The sequence below is a fragment of the Ptychodera flava genome, chromosome 12 (genome assembly GCF_041260155.1).
Source record: "Ptychodera flava strain L36383 chromosome 12, AS_Pfla_20210202, whole genome shotgun sequence".
Classification (NCBI taxonomy): Eukaryota; Metazoa; Hemichordata; class Enteropneusta; family Ptychoderidae; genus Ptychodera; species Ptychodera flava.
Genome location: NC_091939.1, coordinates 23,873,109 through 23,891,805, shown reverse-complemented (window position 1 = coordinate 23,891,805; position 18,697 = coordinate 23,873,109). Strand labels below are relative to the sequence as shown.

The following is an 18,697-nucleotide window of genomic DNA, read 5'->3' as shown; positions in this document are numbered from 1 at the left end:
ATGATTTTCGAAAGAGCTGGTAAAATTGAAATAGGACGATAGTTAGACATATCACTGATGTTACCAGTCCCTTTGTAAATGGGAACAACTCTAGCACATTTAAAGACTCTGGGGAAAATAGCATGATCCAAGCTCTTATTGAAAAGGTAAGTAAGAGTAGCTGAAATTACAGGTGCAGCAATTCTTAAGAGCTTACAGTTAACATTGTCAATACCCGTGCATTTGGCTTCTTGTAAAGATTTACAAACAAAATCATTCTTCAGTAAAGGAAAACTGAAAGACGGTACATCACATAATACCGTATTTATAAACTTACGTAATGACTCCAGATTAACAGGTTCATTGGAATCATCAGTACAGTGACTGATACCTACAAAATGCTTATTGAAAGCGTCAGCAATCTCAGAGTGGTTTTCAAAGCAAACCCCATTCGATATAAATGTAGGATCCTTAAAGTTATTTACATTGATCAAATTGTTGTAAACACGCCAGATAGCCGTGGCATTATTGCTACTGCCTGCTATGGAATGTATGTATGTAGTATGTATGTATGTATGTATGTATGTATGTATGTCCGTTTGTGAGGTGTCCGTCAAATATCTTGAGAACTGCAGTAGTTACTGATTTGAGATTTGTTGTGTGGATAAAATACATGATTTTGAGAAACTCTTTTTATTAATTTTTGATATTGTTGAAAATAGGCAAATTAGCACCAAAAAAGGCGTTTTTGGTAAAAAATCTTCTTCTTCATAACCACTGGTCAGACAGCTTTGTTATTTGGTATACAGGTCCCTAGGGATAACCCAACTTAGATTTGTTAAAATTGTGATGAAATATGCAAATCTGTATTTTTACGGAATTTTTTTTTTTCATTTTTGGTCAGGCCATCCTGAAATGAGCTATCAAAGATATCCACCTTCTTCATCACTAGATGTGTCACAAAAGGTTATTCTCTACATAACACAGCAGAGCTCTGTCAACTGTTGAGTCGCTTGTTTTTTCAAAACCGCTGATCAGACAGCTTTAATATTTGGTTTACATATCCCTAGCATGACCTTAGTGAGATAATTTCAAACAGTCAGGAAATACTTAATTTTGTATCCATGTCTATAGTAGCTTCAGGGACTTTGGCCCTGTGTTTTAAATAGTTCGTCGGTTCCCTTGGAGTTTAGGATTATGACAAAATATGTTTCTTTAAAAGAAAGTTTGATTCACGTGTGATTCAAAATCGTAAAACGCATGATCGCTATTAACCTACATAATCCTCGCGTCTTTGGCGTGGAATAATTGGGCTCGTTTCGCCTCTGGAAATAATAGTAAATAGCGTGTAGGCATATGGATGGCGGATTTTGTGCATCTTCTTGTTACCATTTCTTGGCTTGCCGTCAGCTCTATATTAAATAAAGTAGAACCTATTCGTAAATCTTACTAAAAACACGCTGGCTTAGCATTAAACCCAAATAGAGACCAACAGTGGTGTTCCTAAACTCTATTCTCACATTCAAGAGAGAAAGTATATGACCTACAGTATGTACAACAGTTTATTCCTACATGTATGTGCAGGATAGCGGGTTTAGAACGAAACAAAACGTGAGTCTCTGCTTTCCAGCGAAAGCAAAACATTTGGGATTTCGGACAAAGAACTTTCTATGAGAAAAGCATATTCGAATTGTCACTAGTGGTGATCAATGATCGTCATATAGAATCTAGTGGTTTGACTGAGGCGGAAAGATATGTTCTGAAAATGATCGACAAAAGAACGCTTACAGTAACTTAAACGCTCTTCTAAAATTTGCACGAAACTAGAAAGTGGATAACAAATGTACACTTAACTATGTAATTTTTTTTTTGTCCAAGCGTTCATTGTGAGTTTGTGCTTCTTGAGTTATATAATCTTCTAATGGTTCTTATCGCACCAACGAAATGTCTTTACGTTTGTTCGTAAGGTAATTCTGTGCTTCTTGAGGAAGTTTGGGTTCAGCTTCTTGTTCGTGGAGCTCGTTGAAGTTCGATGCAGTTACTCTGTTTCTCTCTGTTCAGTTCAATCTGGCAATCTTTTTCAGTATTTCTTTTCAGCGGTTCATTCGCTGATACGAACATTTTCTTGCAGTGACTAAGCTTACAAGTGATGTCACAATTGCTAGTTGACAATAATAACGAAAATTGAAAGTTTAAATATTATGCGCGGTTCTTTCATTCTTTCATTCATGTTTTTCGCTCCAAGATACTTTATGCCCTGCATTGTAGAAGGTAATACAATTTCAAAAATCCTTACAGTTTCGATATAATTTTTAAAAAAATATTACAAATAGAAACTGGAGAGCATGTTCTCGCTTTTCCGCGGAAATCAGCAACCAACATACACCTATTTACACTCACACTTTTAAAACAGACCGCATGGATTCCGAATCACTGCACTGTTCGATGTGTGCGCTAGGTTTCGTGCCGTCGTTGTCAACTGTGGAGCAGATTCTCTCTTCCAAATGTCCTTCCATAGGATAATTACTGGATGTTAAATAGTTGAAAAAATTGGTCACTTATCTGCTGTAGCACTCGGTTGATATTTCAAGACGCTCTCGCTACATTGATACATGACGCCGTTCACAACTGATCTTGTGCTCGTCTTTGCGTTGGATGACTGTGGTTTCCGCCAAGTCAGGATGTATGCACAAGTCTTGGTCGCTGCTCGCAGACGGAATTGGCGATCGAAGATGAGGTACGTGATCGGGTTCACCGCACATGTTGTCTTGGCGAAAAGAGCTGGTAGGGTAACGCCAATAAAGGAAAAATTAACCACTCGGGCCAAGCTTGTGTATATTGCCAACACTGCGTATGGCGTCCAGGCGATGAAGAGCGCGGCAGACACGGCCATGCTGGCTTTCCTGATAGCCCTCTCGTGACTTTTGAGAGTAGCCCTGCGGGCAGAACGCACGCAAGGGCGTGGTTGTGCGTTAGGCGTACCTATATCAGTCGATTCCTTTTTTGCCTGCACCCTACCACTGGCTAAATCGACATCCAAATAGATGACCGCGCGTGCTTTTGCCAGATATCGGTACGTCAGAGTGTGAGCTGTGACTGTCAAGGTCAGCGGTACGACGTAGCACATCACTACAGAGACGGCGTTGTAGGTGACGTTCAACGGATGTCGCCCACTCCAGTCTAACGAGCAGAAGAGGTCGTTTATTTCTACTCTGAAGGAACCAAACCCGAACATTGGCAATGCGCTCCACAGAAGGGCTAAAATCCAAATGAGAACGAGAACTAGCCCCGTTTGGAAGCGTTTACCTAGAGGGAAAGTGATAAGGAAAATCTACATGAATATTTTTGATATTCTTAGTATGTGTTTTCTTTCAAAATAAGTTGCTTTTGGGCTCCCTGCGTATGTATCATCCAAAAGTGCGAATCAAGAGAGATAGATACATGTAGATGGAGAGAGAGACAGAGATAAAGAGACAGGCCGACAGTGACTGAGATAGACCGTGACAGAAAGAGAGGAAAGGCAGACCAATAACAGATGTGAAGAGACACTGACATACAGACAGACATAAGGGACGGGTCAGTTCTTCGGCCTTGGGGCCGCTGAATAATTTTTTGTCGAAACATAAAAAAGTGAAACCTCCCCCTTCCATTCCAACTTTCGAAAACAGGGTGAACCGCCCCCGAGAAAAGACAAAGATTAAGGTAAAACGAAAAGGTGAAATATAAATTATATAGTTATAATTATATATAGTTATATATAGTTAAATATAGTTATTAGTTATATATGGTTATATATAGTTAAATTTTCAACATTCTACCATTCTGTGTTTTAGTGAAATAGTTGACATGTCAGTTGTCGTATAGGAATTTCAAATTTTCAATTTTAAAGTGTGAAAACAGTATCGTGAATAAGCTATGAATGTATTTCACATTTTCTATTCTTAACCAGATGTCCAGAACTGGTGTACATAAGGGAGCGTTCAGTTATTATGGCCGGGGTAGGCCGGCAAAATCCAGGGGGGTCACCTCAAATTTGAAAACTGCAAATGGGGGTCATGTATTTTTCAAACAGCTCAGAGGGGGGGTCACTTAATTTTCCTAAGTATACATCCCGTCAAAAAGCAGTTTCAATGTTCAGAAATATTCTGGGAGATAAAAATGATTCGCTGCATGATTTCATTCTCTGAAGTCATTTAACTGTAAATCTGAACAAAAGTATAATTATCCGTCACATCTTGACTAGGCAACTCTGAGGCCAGTCTTATTGTAAATCGAGCTCACTGAGGGCAATGAACAATTCCTATTACTTACATATTAGAGGTATAGCAAGTTTTGCCAGGGAAATTATTTAACAGTTACCTGTACTGAGACTACTAGTACCATGAAAAATACTTTTAGGTGAAATTCCAATATCATAAATGTTGTCCTCATCCATTGAACTTTCAAATACCCTATTTGAATCAAGTACATTTGTATGACCAATTATCAAACACCTATTAAAGCACAAATTAATTTAGTTTAGCATTGTAAAAAATTATTCTTAGTTTTCTCATAGACTCCAATGTACAGTGAATCAACATTTCGGTGAAATTCCAAAATCCGATTTCTTGCACACATATCAACCTTTAACCATCCTAGGCTAACTAAGTACTTTAAAACGAATTATCAAATGTCTACAAATACACAGATTTTGATATTTTTGTATTGGAAAAAAATTATTCATAGTTTCCTCATAGACTCCCATGTACAGTGAATCTACATTTTAGTATAATTCCAAAATCCAATTTCTGGCGAACACACCCATTTGTTACCACCCTAATCTAATCAAGTACATTAATATCAATAATCGAGTACATAAATACACGGGTTAACCTATTTTTGTATTGGAAAAAAATTATTCATACTTTCCTCATAGACTCCCATGTGTAGTGGATGAACATTTTCAGTGAAATTCCATAACTAGATTTCTTATACACATAATATGCATCATATTCTAATCAAGTACAATTATTTTAATTATTGAACGTCTGTATATGCATAAGTATACCAAGTTTTTCATTAGAAAAAAAATTATTCACAATTTTATCATTGATTCCCATGTATAGTGGATGAACATTTTTGGTGAAATTCTAAAGTCAAACTTTTTGTCCACATGCCAGTTGTAACAACGGTATTACCCTATTTCATTTAGTACATTTATATAAATTATCAAATATCTATGCATAGAAATAGTTTTGCATTGAAAAAGTATTACATAGTTTTCTCATAGATTACTATGTATAGTGAATCAACATTATCAACAGCTAATTATCAATTAAATCCAAATATCAAAATTTTGTACACACATGCTTACGCAAAAATATTGCAATCCACCTGTAGTGTGTGTCCAACCCCTTTGAAGGGTAATTTCAAAATTATAGCAAGTCAGAAGGGGAAATCTGAGCATTAACACCTTGTGAGTTTGTAAGGAATATTTAAAAAAATCTAAGCTCTTTTTGTTTGGATTCTATCGCTCCATACCCCCCAGGTGTTTGTGTGTGCAGCTTTACTCAAGCAATGTGGGGGGTCATGAAATTTTTGACATCTCAAAAGGGGGGTCATCAATTTTTTGGTACAATTGGTAGGGGGTTCACTTATTTTGACTGATGCGCAGGAAGAATTTGCCGCCCCCCCCCCTAATAACTGAACGCTCCCTAAATGGACGTCAATCACTAATATCAACGAGAAAATAGCAGTGAATCAACAACTTCAGCGGGTATTCAGACCGTTGCCAGCGATCAACTCTGGAAGCCCTGGAGATTAATTTCTGTAAGCTGCAGCCAACTCTGATGGCGCAGAAATAGAATCCGTGCGGAAGAAGTTTAACTTGTGTAACCCATAAGTCTTGCTAATAGGCAAGCACAAGTGTTTTGCGACCTACGTTTAAGAGTTAGCCGAATCGTCCGCTCGCGCGGATCGTTAGTTCGACTACAGTCTCTGTTTCCGGGGAGCATCAAGTTGCCCGGACAAGAGACCTAGACAAGCGAAGATGCTTATAGCTTGACACAAAATTAAATGCTTAAAGTGCACTTCAGAAGACACTAAGATATTTACAAAGCGTAAATAGAATAGTCTTATCATTTTCAAGCAACTTTGAAAATACAAGTAAAAACTGTGATGCGTTTCTGAATATATTTGCCCCTGTTGAGACCCAGTGTCTAAACCGCGTCGGATCGATTTTCGAAGTTACCGAGGTACTTCAAGTGTACATTCATCATACATATGATTATCATTCGTCATCATGTCTACTCCTAAGGTGCAAAGACACCCTCACAGGTTTTAAAACGTCCAGCTTACCGTGCAAAAAGGTCAACAAATAGTCCTTCGCGAAGCAGTTTTAGGTTCCAAATCGTAAAATATGAGCGCCGCGCTCTGAATGAATGCTACGATTTTAAAATTCAGGAAGGCTAAACGAGACGCCCACCACTGAACAATTTATAAATCAGCTCAATCCTTGGGGGGGGGGGGGGTCCAGTTGTTTTATTACGCTATGGTAGTAGCGCCCCCCCCCTCCCCTCGCCCCGAAAACTTCTATTCTTTCAAAATGAAGAATTGACGTCTTCGTCACGTTCGCATGTTCTTCCATCACAGTTTTATTAGTCACGAATTACGCGAATCACGTGACATTTACTTGCAGCCGCCCACATTTCGTCACCTTGTAAATCTGTGAATGCCTCTTACGTACTAGTATCCTTACCCGACGATTTCTGATACAACTCTTATCTCTTGTGCATTTTACATTTAGTCTAAAATGCCTGAACCCGTATCCTCTTCCATATTTTCCTTCTCAACTCTCACTTCCCACACATTGCAATGATGTCGTCGTATAGCCATGGATGCCTAAAGGCGCGTATTGCCTTAATTTCACACAGAGGATCAAACATGTCAGGAAATATTTATCACAAAGTAAAATCGGCGGAGAAAAATAAACAGAAAACCTCTTTCGATAGATAAATTTACAAACTATTTCTTCCTCGCTCGGTATAACACATTTTGGTATAACTTGCCGTGAAAAGTTATAAACCAATTGATCCGAAATAGAAATAGAAAACAAATCAATATTATTCCTGCTTCCGTATGTCTACGTTTAATTGATAGACTTCTGTCTGGGCTATGTTTTGCATGTGGTTTTGGACAGGCGTAATTTTAGATATGTATTCGTTCTTTCGTTTGTTCATTCATTCATTCATTCATTCATTCATTCATTCATTCATTCATTCATTCATTCATTCATTCATTCATTCATTCATTCATTCATCAATTTATTCGTTCATATCATTTAAATTGAAACATAAATAACCCATGTTTCTACATCTTTTTTCCAATAAGACATTAATCTTCCATGGCACACGGGGTCCGAACGAAGTCATCAAAAAACCCGAACTGCTCATGAAAACATCTACCCAGAACCCCCAAAGTCAGAAAATATTCGGGAAAACGTAAAACACGTACAAAAAGGCAAAAATCATGATGTAATACTTCATGTTTCGGTACATTATTCGCCAAGAATTCAAAGTTCATCTTACCAAATCCGGGCTTGCGTAACGCCAGGTATGTAGAGCACGCAATGGCCGTCACCGTCCAGATGTTCACGATGCCGAACACAAAACCACTGAAGCCGTCCCAAAAGCAGACGAAAGTGCTCTTGTGACGGGTACTAAAGAGGTTGCTGAGGGCGACGATGGGATACCCTAACACCGACACGCCGATGTCAGAAAAGGCCAGGTTGACGATGTATTTCTCGATCGGTTTGATCACCTTCGGCCGAGCGATTGCGTAGTGCAGAATGACAAAGCCGTTCCCCAACACACTGAACGTACCTGCATAGACGGCAAAACCAATGTAAGGCACATGCATGCATTATTTTTTACGTTCGGAAACTTGTAATAACACATGAAGTCACTATGTTTAAACATTATTTCAACCAATCATAATTTAAGGTAAAATCGGTGCGAGCTTGATAATTTTTCATTCATATTGCTACATAAAACGTGTAAGCTTACATCTTCATGAAAACTCGCTTCGTTACAGATCTCACACACAGCCCTGTTTCAGGGTACTTTTGGGATGTGTAATGGATTTTGGAGTGTGAATGTACAATTGATATACAAGTCTGGTAAATCCTGCCCTTGATATTTTCCATGATGACGGGAGCTGCCAGTCTCAGACAATCTTGGAAGTCGCTGATTCTTGTTACAAGCTCATGTAAATGTCAGAGCAATGTCAAAAGACCTTATCCTGTTTGGACGGCAAATTGCTGTAATTTCTGTAGTATCAGCGCGCCATAAATGACTAATTTCTAACGCGTTGCAAATCTACTCGAAATATACGGCACACATAGAGGGACTGTGGGCACACCGAGGTTAAATTTCGACGCTCACGCGGAAATTATAAGGAAAGATACTTCATTCTCCTTCACATGCCAGAAAATAGCGACTTTGAGCCATCAATGGGGCACGTCTTTTATAATATCACAATATTCCAGCATCTTTTCGGGTTGTTCATTCAAAACGTATTCGCGCATTCTTGTTTTTTATGAGGGCTATTAACGACGCGCATCACAGTACGATAAGTTAATGAGCACATTGAACTGCCGATTAATTTGCTACATTTGGACACATCCAATCGAACTCTTGGATTCGGCCGTCAATGTACAAGAACATAACATCACGTCACACAGTAAATTTCAGCATATGAAACACATACAAAAAAAAGAATGTTTACTCACATACTAACAGAAGGTAACCAGAGACGATTTTGTTTTCTTTTGTTTCCCCCAAAACCAAATCTTCAACTGTGTCCGTCGCAGTGCTTTGATTTACCGACAAGAGAGTAGATGCTTGCATGTTGGTTTGTCCCCAGGAAAGAGAGGGAGACTGGAATGATAATGTTCCAGTGTAGCATCTTTATTAGTCTCAGTTCGTGAGGGGATGCACTCCTAATTCGCTTGCCTATTTGGCCACGTCCACGTCGCCGTTTGAATAACCAACAGCACGGAAGACTATCTACGTCAAGGACCGTGCCGACGTATTTCCCCCCGAAAGTGCTTGACAACGCCTGAGCAGTCCAGAAAATGTTGAACATTTCCTGCGCACTTATGCTATTTTCTTCACCAATTAAACGAGTCTTGTGTAACCTATAGCATATATTATACACAGAACTTGAAACCTATACGACCAGGCTCCACGTACAGTCACTGTGGATCAACCCTACTCTGCTCAGTTCTCTCAATCATTTTTCTTCTCACTTTCAAAAAGCAACCCTGAATTTACACAACTGTACATTATTTGAGTCTCTACGACTTAACAGAAAAGCTTCTTTCGACTGAGCCGTCCTATTTGTCCGGGCATGTTACATGTGTAGCATTTCTTTTACCAATGAAGGGTGAATAATTTAAAATTTACTTTATTTGCTCAACAACACACTTAGCCTCAGGGAGTGCGGTAAGGCAAAAATTACAAAACTCAAAGTTGCAAAATGAAGCTGCTGCCGGGGGCGGGAACTAAAGTGCAAGAAAAAGACTACCTTCTTTGTTTTACCTCGGTCTCATAACGGCTATCTGTTCAATGAGGTCACGTGAATGTGACACGAGAATATTGTAAATGGAAGGTATGTAGGCCTACGGCATAAATATGTGTGTGCGTCCACGCACACACGCAAACACGTACACATAATACATACATACATACATACATACATACATACATACATACATACATACATGTGACATCAGGATTTTTTAGAAATATTTAATGTGTACGTACACGTATATACAGACCATAAATTTGCTCGAGTATGCATACGAAGCGTTCGATTCAATTTTTCAAAAAAAACATGAACATTTTCATTGAGGTAGTATGCGCCTCGAAAGTGAAAGACAAACTTTTGCTCAAGCTTTCCTCAATGAAACTTTCGACCATTACGGATCCCTGACCAAATTTAAACAAGGATAAAAATCTAGGGTCACCCCGCAAAATTTGGTACGAGAGACAACTTACCCATGATTCCCTGTGTTAACTCTATGGAGAAAAATAAAATTTTCTATTTTACAAAAAAAGGAGGTGAAAACTTTTCTTAAACCAGTAGCTTTAAATGAGCCACCACAAGCGGTAGATCAGAAGAGAATCGATAAAATTTGAAAGCCCGAATATCTGTCCCCGAGGCGCGTTCTACCTTATATGTATAACACCGGGGTTGGTCAGCCTGTAGAACAGTTTACCAGATTGCCTAATCAAAGCCAGCAGCATGCACAAACTACCAATACGACCGATATATCGGCTCAACGAGTTGTACTATCCATACCTTTTCGAATCGGACTGAGCTGAATAATGACTCATTACCTGTTTATCTGTGTACTCACACATCGCTCATCAATACACTTTGTATAGATTGGTTCATATATTTAGGAAAGCGAGGACCAGATGCTAAAATTTCAATTTTTTTTCTTGCTTTTGGCTATGCTGCATGCGGTTTCTATGTGAACAACGTAATTTGCATGCGTGTGTTCGGCCGGTAGCTGAGACCACGACACAGTGAATGACGGCTGAACCGCTTATTTCTATGACCTTAAAATTTGCCGGTCAACGAGGCCTTTTTAATATTAGTAAATAATTTAATTTAGAATGTAATATCCTGTTATCGGCAAGACATCTTCAAGCTGATTGGGCACATTACTCGCAGGATGATCGGTCGTTGCGTCTAGACCTTGAACAAACTAGATTCACATTGCTAGGACCATAGCAAGATGAATCTAGTCTGTTTCATGGAAATCTCACGATTGATCTGTCAGTCTATTGTTTCTTTACTTGTTTACTTGTTTGTTTTGTTTACTTGTTTGTTTTTGATGCTTTTTTTCTTTTTTGACCTTGTTTTCTATTTTATTTTTATTTTTCTATTTTTTATTTACTTGTTTACTATTATTCAGTCAGAGTTCCTGTACATGCTGTGGATACCATGCTGTTGCGTTCGTTGTTGACTGTGTCAAAGTTAATCCGGTGATAATCTGGTGACAGCAGAGTCCACGGATTAGTAACTTACCCTTGCTTGCTTTGGCGCATCAGGCACAGTCACTCGTGAGCTATTCAGCTCTGGGACTATTCCTCCCATAGACGAGTGTACATAAGCGAGAAAAAAACCCAGCTCTGGGACTATTCGCCCCATAGACGAGTGTACATAAGCGCTTATGTACACACGTCTATCTGGCGAATAGTCCCAGAGCTGGTTTTTTTCTCGCTTATGTACACTCGTCTATGGGGCGAATAGTCCCAGAGCTGAATAGCTCACGAGTGACTGTGCATCGGGCAATGAAACGCGTTAGATAATAGACCCGGCCAACACAGTGACAAAACTTCGCGTAAGACTATCAAAGGACAAATACACGAAACAGTGGAGGAGACAAAGAAATCTTTAAAAAACCAGTGCTATGGAGGAGACTGGTTTTGTAAAAATTTCTTTGCCTCCTCCATTGTTTCGTGTATTTGTCCTTTGACAGTCTTATAGTCTATACCGACTCAATGTTTTGTCACTGTGCTCCATGATGAGACCATGTAGGCCTACTACCTCCATGATGAGACCAAGTTAAGGCATCAAAGGTTGGTGGTGTAAGCACAGTCACCTGTGTTCTATTCCGCTCTGCGTCTATGGTAGACTTGTGTACATATGCCTGAGAAGAACCTTCTCAGGCATATGTACCACAGTCACCTGTGATCAATCCGGGTCAGCTCCAAAATTGGAGCGCTATACCATAATATTTCCCCACTCCCATTAGCCAATCAACGGCCAGCGCGCCATCAGTAAAAATTGTATTTCCTGGCAACCTCCACATGCGTCCTTCGTTACGTACGCCATACTGTGTCGAACTCCCGCGCCGTATTCTGTCATAATGTCGTACAGTTGTGTGGCCACTCTGTCAAAACACAATTTCAAAAGCGCGTACCAGTTTTATTCTGGCTAAGACAACCAAACCCATATATCGCTGTGATTCCTAGACTCTGGCTTGAAGTCCTGCGAAATATAAATCGTGTACCTACACAGATCGTTCAGAATACCCCATTTGTATCGGTGATGGCAGCGATACAAATTCACCGTATGGGGAACAGTTGTGTGGCCACTCTGTCAACACATTTTCAAAAACGCGTACCATTTTTAGTCTGCGTTTGACAACTACAAAACAGGTATCGTTTTAAAGCTCTGACATTGCTCTTCTTCCTTGCAAAATGTTATACGCGTACCTACACAAATAACCTTTATAACAGTATTTCTAATAGAGATGACGAATATCCACAAAATGATTCTCGGTACTTGAGCGAAATCGATAAACTGGGGTAGAAATGAATTGTCAATATTTCGAATATTTGTTCACTAATCGGACTCCTTGTTGGACATACCTTCTGCAGAACACGTGGATTATGTTGATTGTCGAAATTCGTCGAAATTCACAAGACAGGGGCTTAATAAGCGGCCCAAAACTGCCGATCACACTTGGTGGGTAATTTGTGACCCAGCGTGACCTGTACTGTATTAATGATGTAATCTGGTCGATGATTGGCTGAATGCCGGAATACATTATCATAATGAGTCTCCAATTTTGGAGCTGACCCGGACTGGTGATCTATTGCGCTCTGCGTCTATGCGCCCCCTAGACGTGTGTACATATGCCAGAGAAGAACCAGCATGCATGAGCTCTCAAAATTAGCGAAATTCGCCAACCTCATTATGAACAAGTTTAAGTAGTTTTTTTCTGCTTTATGTATTTTTCCGTATGTGCATGTAATTGTTCTACTTCTAGTGCTATTTTTTAATACATTTAAAAGTCTTTTTTCAGAATTTTTTTTCGATTTATTTATCTCCTGTTCAGAGATTTTGATGTAAATGTACTCTCATACCTCGAAAGGGGTCGTAGAGCTCAATAAAATTATTATTATTATTATAAATTATTATTAGTAGCCCCACACACGTATGGGGCGCATAGACACAGAGTGGAATAGACCACAGGTGACTGTGTATGTACACACGTCTACAGGGGGCATAGACTGCATCACAGTCACCTGTGGTCGTTCTATTTCGCTGGGCGTCTATGCCTATAGACGTGTGTACACACGTCTATGGGGTCATAGAGGCCGCCGAGCGGAATAGACCGACCACAGGTGACTGTGACCTGCATAGACACCCCGGGATAGATACAGACCGGAATAGAACACAGATGATGGTGTAAATCTTTAGGCCTAGTGGCACTAGGCTCTGTAGGCTACATATTATAGTCAAACGTGTCAAAATAAAATAAACAATAGCAAGAAGAAACCTGTGCTGGGACCAATGCATCCCTCCACCACCCCCCTAGGGACGGACATATTCGCTATACGCTATGTTTTCATTGGTTTGGACACCATCCCTCCACACACGTGGGTGAAGGGACGGTGGTTTGGAGCACGTACGTCTTGGAGCAGCTGCGCAGAAATATCTCTGCGCAAACACTTTGCGCACAATGACATCATCAAAACATGGCGGATCTACCATCTGCCGAGCTACGTCCACACAGCCAACCAGTGGTAGTCTCAGCCAAAAATGCTCCCAAGAAACGCTTTGTTGGGTCCAAGGGTAAGATTAGGAAAGAAGGCAACGCTTCCGGTACGTTAGAGTTACATTCTATTTAAATCATTGCCTTGACTTCACAAGTTCACACACACGATCGAGGCTCTTGAAACATATCTTGTTTTCCCGAGCCGTTCGTCCCATCACACGTGTCCTTATTCCGGCCCAAGGAAAGAAAGGTTGACACAAAACATTTGGATGCGAACTAAAATGGGTGTTCTGGAAGGCTGTTGCTACTACCATTAAACTTATCCTATTTGGCTCCCTACTAGGTCTGTAGTGATTTGTACCAAATATTTTGTATGTGCATGGAGATTATATGGAAATCCGGTCACGACATGCGACCTGCGACTTCAAAACTGCGACCTGCGGCCTGCGTGTTTGTCAAACTGCAACCTGCGACTTCCGGGTGCTCTGGCCTAGCTGCCACCTGCGAGTTTGAAATTGCGACCTGCGAGATCACGACCTGATCCATGATTTTAGCCTTTAGGTATTTGGTGTTTATTGAGAGTATGAAAAGCAGTCACAAGTTAAGTAATATCAGTGATAGGTGGTGTCATTTAGGAAAGAGATGAGCTTCGATAACACAGCTGTGTTGGCTTACGTGTTGTTCGGTTGCTTTCAAAGTCCGGTTTAATATAAAGGAAATTGAGGGCAACTCCACACATTGGCTCTACCAAGATTGTTTAATATTACGATATGGTGAATAAAAGGATCATTGCATTTATTTTGTGTGGAATACATGGCGAGACACCGGTGAATCGATAGTGCTTTGACCCTAGTCATATCTGGGTCCCTGGTAAACCGGTTTGTTGATTGAGTGATTCGTCTTAACGGTGTTTCGGAACAAAAAATGGGGTTCCTTCATCAGTCGCTTTCTTGTTTTGTATCCCCTCTGCTTGGTTGTGTGATGAAGTCATCTTCGTCCTTGAGGAGGAGAAGCCAGATTCATTATTGAGAGAGTTGGCCACTATTGACTGACTCTATAGTGAGCGATCCGGTGTTTCTGGACGCTTATAAGGATTTTTGTTTTAGGGCATATTTTGAGCGTTGCTAGTGCTCGTTATGTTAACAGTAAATGTTGTACTAATCTGACAACGATTAGTTTGTTTAAGGCATTTCAATCGATTATCTGAACTTTTCCTTTACATTGACAAACACGCAGGTCGCATGTACCAGTTGTGAAGTCGCAGGTCACAGTTTGACAAACACGCAGGACGCAGGTCGCTGTTGTGAAGTCGCAGGTTACACCTAGGTCTAAATGCCGAAGTAGCAGGTCGCATGTTTCAAACTCGCAGGATGCAGGTCGCAGTTTTGAAGTCGCAGGTCGCATGTCGCATGTCGTGACCAGATTTCCATAAGATTATATGGCCGTATACTCAGTGTGACAGTTTTCGGACGACCTCAGTTTTTGGACATTTAATGACATGCTGTTCGTTGTACTCACTTCGCTCCGTATTGATAGCGTTTTACAAGTCATGTTACCGCATACTAAGTTAGGTGACGGTGCTGTCCCGTTTTGAATAGTTATTTTTTCGGTAGAAGCTATTTCGGGCACTACAAACTTGGCGAAGTTAACAACACCGTACGATACAAGGTGTCAAACGCAACACAGAGAGACAATGTCCGATATCTGAGCTATACACGTCGAAATATAGTTGCGCGTCCATGGATTAAACGTAACTGATTTATCACAAAATTTTTATAAACAGTTTTCTGATCACATCGAAATTGAAAATAGGGGGTTTGAAGTTTCAAAATATCAATATTTAGCCCCTATAATCACATTCCAAATACGACGTCCGATTACTGCGATAGCAGTCCGATTACTACGCACTCAACATGGGGTCAACGATTTGACAACTTTGACCCCCTAAATACCACTTCCGTCGTGTTAACAGTTTGAGGATAAACACAATAAAGTTTCGAAGGGTATGGTAATAAGATTTCGTACTGGTCGTCATTTATGAAAGATATCGCACTAGTTGTCATTTATGAAATGGCTCTGGGCGAAATTCACTACCCTATCCAAAAACTGTGAGTGTACACACATCTTCCATATGACCCATGAATGTACAAATTGTACATCCATGATATAACCAATCTAAGAATCTCGCCCTAATCCTTATGCCTGTTGATAGCAGACAAGATAGCAGATCATAGGCATTTAGATCAACAGTCAATTGGATCAGTATCCAGTCTCTCTTTCATTAGCCCACCAGCTGGTACCCCAAAAATGGCTGGCTCAGCCCCTCCTAGTTCACTAGTCCAGTGGCGTGTATCATATCCACGTAAGACAGACACAACCTCTGTATCATAGCCCCCCTGGCTGGTACCCAAAAAAAGATGGCTCGCCCAGCCTCTGTTTCATTAACTCACTAGCTAGAACCTGAAGAAGATAACTAGCGCATTCCCTGGTTCACTTACCCACTGCTTGTACCAAAAGTATGGCTGGCCAAGCCCGTAGGCTAGTACCTGGCTCACTGGAAAACCCGGCCCGAGACGAGAGGACCAAGGCCCCTTGAGCCAATGATCAGAAAATCTCTCTCACATATTTACAAAACATGCAGCAAAAGCATTTAGGCCTAGATCTTTGCACTATTAATATTGTATCAATACGACATAATATGTTCAAAAGATTGTATCAAACAGACAGTGCACGTCAAAGAGCTTACCAAGAAACTACCTGTTTAAGTACTGTAGCTGCAATAATTATAGTCCATAGGTCGTTCGCCTGCTTTTTCTATCATGTTGTGTAGTGCCTACGGGCCAGCGTTACACAGCCAACATGACAGGCTGGGTACACAGCCAATGTACACAACAGAAAAAGCCAGCACACAGCCTGTGAGCTACAATTATTGCAACTAACCTGCTCATGGAGTAACACATAGAACTCCGGGCTAACTATTCTGTGGTGGTTATCGCGCATAGAAGAGGTGGTGGCTGTATGCATCCAAGTAGGTTTGAATTCCACGCCAGGTGAATGTAGAAGTGGATGATATTCATCTAGCTCTTCTTTATCAGTAGATGGTCTTATTTTCTTTGGTTCACATGGAATTTCTTTGTGACATTTGCTGTGAAGGGTCTTCCGCTGTGTTCTGACATTAGACTTGCTATCACAACAGGGAGCGGTATGGCATGTGTCAACATTGGACATACAAATGTTTCATCTGGATCTAGACAATGCTCTACAATATTTATATAAATCAATACATCAAAGATACATTTCTAAATTTAGCTCTGTTTTAAAATTCCTGTAGTAACTGGTTTTCTCATTTACGCTAACTAATAACTTGAAATGTTTACATCCAAAGACTTAGTCATCCATTGGAAATAGAAACTGGACGACACAGAGGAATTGATAAAGAATATAGGCTTTGTAAATTATGTTGTAAAGAAATAGAAGATGAATGTCACTTTCTTTTTATTTGTTCGGCATGGGATAACTGAAGAGAAAAGTACCTTCCAAAGAAATTTTGTAGATTACCATCACATTATCAATTCAACATATTAATGAAAACAAATGACAAGTCTTTGATTAAGAATTTAGCATTATTTATTTTTCACGCCTTCAAAATTAGAGACAAAGTCTGTTTACGAGAAAATTTGTTGCACTTCAATAATCTTTTCAAACTTGTTTTGTATGACTGATTGACACTGTATTTGGTAAACATATAAGGGCCGGAGGCCCATATTATGCAGTAATAACATATAATACGTAGATACGCAGCTCTTCTTCAGGACTGTAAAAACAGTGACGTTGAAATGTTCAAGGCCAGCAGTACAGAGTCTTTGCTGCTTGGAGTGTGCAGGAACTCTCATGCGTCATCAGCTACTCAAAAGAGAGGATTCTGCTATCCTTGACGAATTGATTGCTTGAAGGATGTACCGTAGTTGTTAGCTCTGCCATCTGCTATCATACAACGCTGCATCACTTCCTCACTTCCACTGACACGTACAAGATGAAAACCAGTGAGTGAATGTTTGATGAGGATAGTTTGATGCTGGATATTGTCAAGAAATATAGAGTTAATATGCGGAATAGTGCATGGAAATCTCTCTGATGGCCAAATGTTACCACTGAGGGTAAATTCTGTACTAAGGGGCTTATTCACACTTTTTGTACATTTACAAATCCACCTTACTTAAATTCAGGTGTAGAGTTGGTGACATTTCCACATTTGCTTGTTCTTTGCCATTCTCGTTTACTGGCAGTTGCCTCACTACATAGTACATCTGACCACAGAGCTACCAAAAGACTTTTTGGTAGCTCCATGGTCTGACCCAGTGACACAGAAGATTGCGCCCAAATCTTGTGCATCGGCCAGAACAGCTGACTGGTCAGAAAGAGAATTACAACCACCGTTTGTCTTGGATTACAGAAATATCGTATAATGCAACCTAATTGACTCCTGCAGAGCACAAGATTTGAACACCATCTTTTCTCTTGTATTGTGACACAGTCAGTTTTTACAAGAAATGCACAACACAGCTAGCTGTAAAAGTGTAAGTAGCACAGCATTGAAGGAAACTTTGGATAGGTAGAATCCTGTTTTGTTTTTATTCTTGCATCAATGGTTGTTTCAAAATGTATAAAAGATGCAGAGGCCCTCCTGGAAAAGGTCAGGTTATTTTCGCTTCGCTGTCGAAATGGCAAAAATTGCCCCAAAATACAAAATTGCAGATTTCATCATAATTGCACAATATATAATATTTAGTAGTAGCCAAGCTGTATCGGCTGTTAGGTAGCTTGTTATAAAAGTGTAGATGTACAGTTCAGCGAAGTGTGTTATTCCTGTCTGTTGTGCAACTAGGAAAAAGTGTTGCTCATTAATTAAGTGGCCTGGGAATTTGTTATATAACATGTGTCAGCTTCATGTTTTTCACAACAGTAAAATTGCATCCTCCAGGAGAGAGCTGCGGCACATGGCCATACACGTGTAGCAAGTTTCAGTCACCCAGGTCGTATACAACAATCTCACACAGATCCAAACTTTGGTCCATAGTCAGTCATCAAAATCTCAATAGTGTACATTTGCAGCAGTGTACATCTAAGGCAATATGATTCGCCTTGATGCAAACAAATTGC

At 40.1% G+C, this 18,697-nt stretch overlaps 2 protein-coding genes across 5 annotated transcripts in view; one reads left to right on the top strand and one right to left on the bottom strand.

Moving 5' to 3' along the window:
* Window positions 1-597: 597 nt before the first annotated feature.
* On the bottom strand, window positions 598-8,874 carry LOC139145454 (rhodopsin, G0-coupled-like). The gene is made up of 3 exons (XM_070716652.1): window positions 8,747-8,874; window positions 7,545-7,838; window positions 598-3,285 (listed from the first exon to the last, which is right to left on the bottom strand). Exons 1-3 carry the CDS (start codon window positions 8,862-8,864, stop codon window positions 2,534-2,536), a joined length of 1,164 nt encoding a protein of 387 aa, XP_070572753.1. The 5' UTR covers window positions 8,865-8,874; the 3' UTR covers window positions 598-2,533.
* A 4,616-nt stretch (window positions 8,875-13,490) lies between these two features.
* Window positions 13,491-18,697, top strand: part of LOC139145453 (2-(3-amino-3-carboxypropyl)histidine synthase subunit 1-like) — a 40,786-nt gene continuing 35,579 nt past the window's right edge. For all 4 annotated transcript variants that reach the window (XR_011554932.1, XR_011554931.1, XM_070716651.1 and 1 more), the window contains exon 1: window positions 13,491-13,644. Coding sequence is in view for 2 of the 4 variants with exons in the window: in XM_070716650.1 (XP_070572751.1) it covers window positions 13,518-13,644 (127 nt within the window). In the remaining 2 variants the exon portion in view is untranslated. The remainder of the gene's footprint in view (window positions 13,645-18,697) is intronic.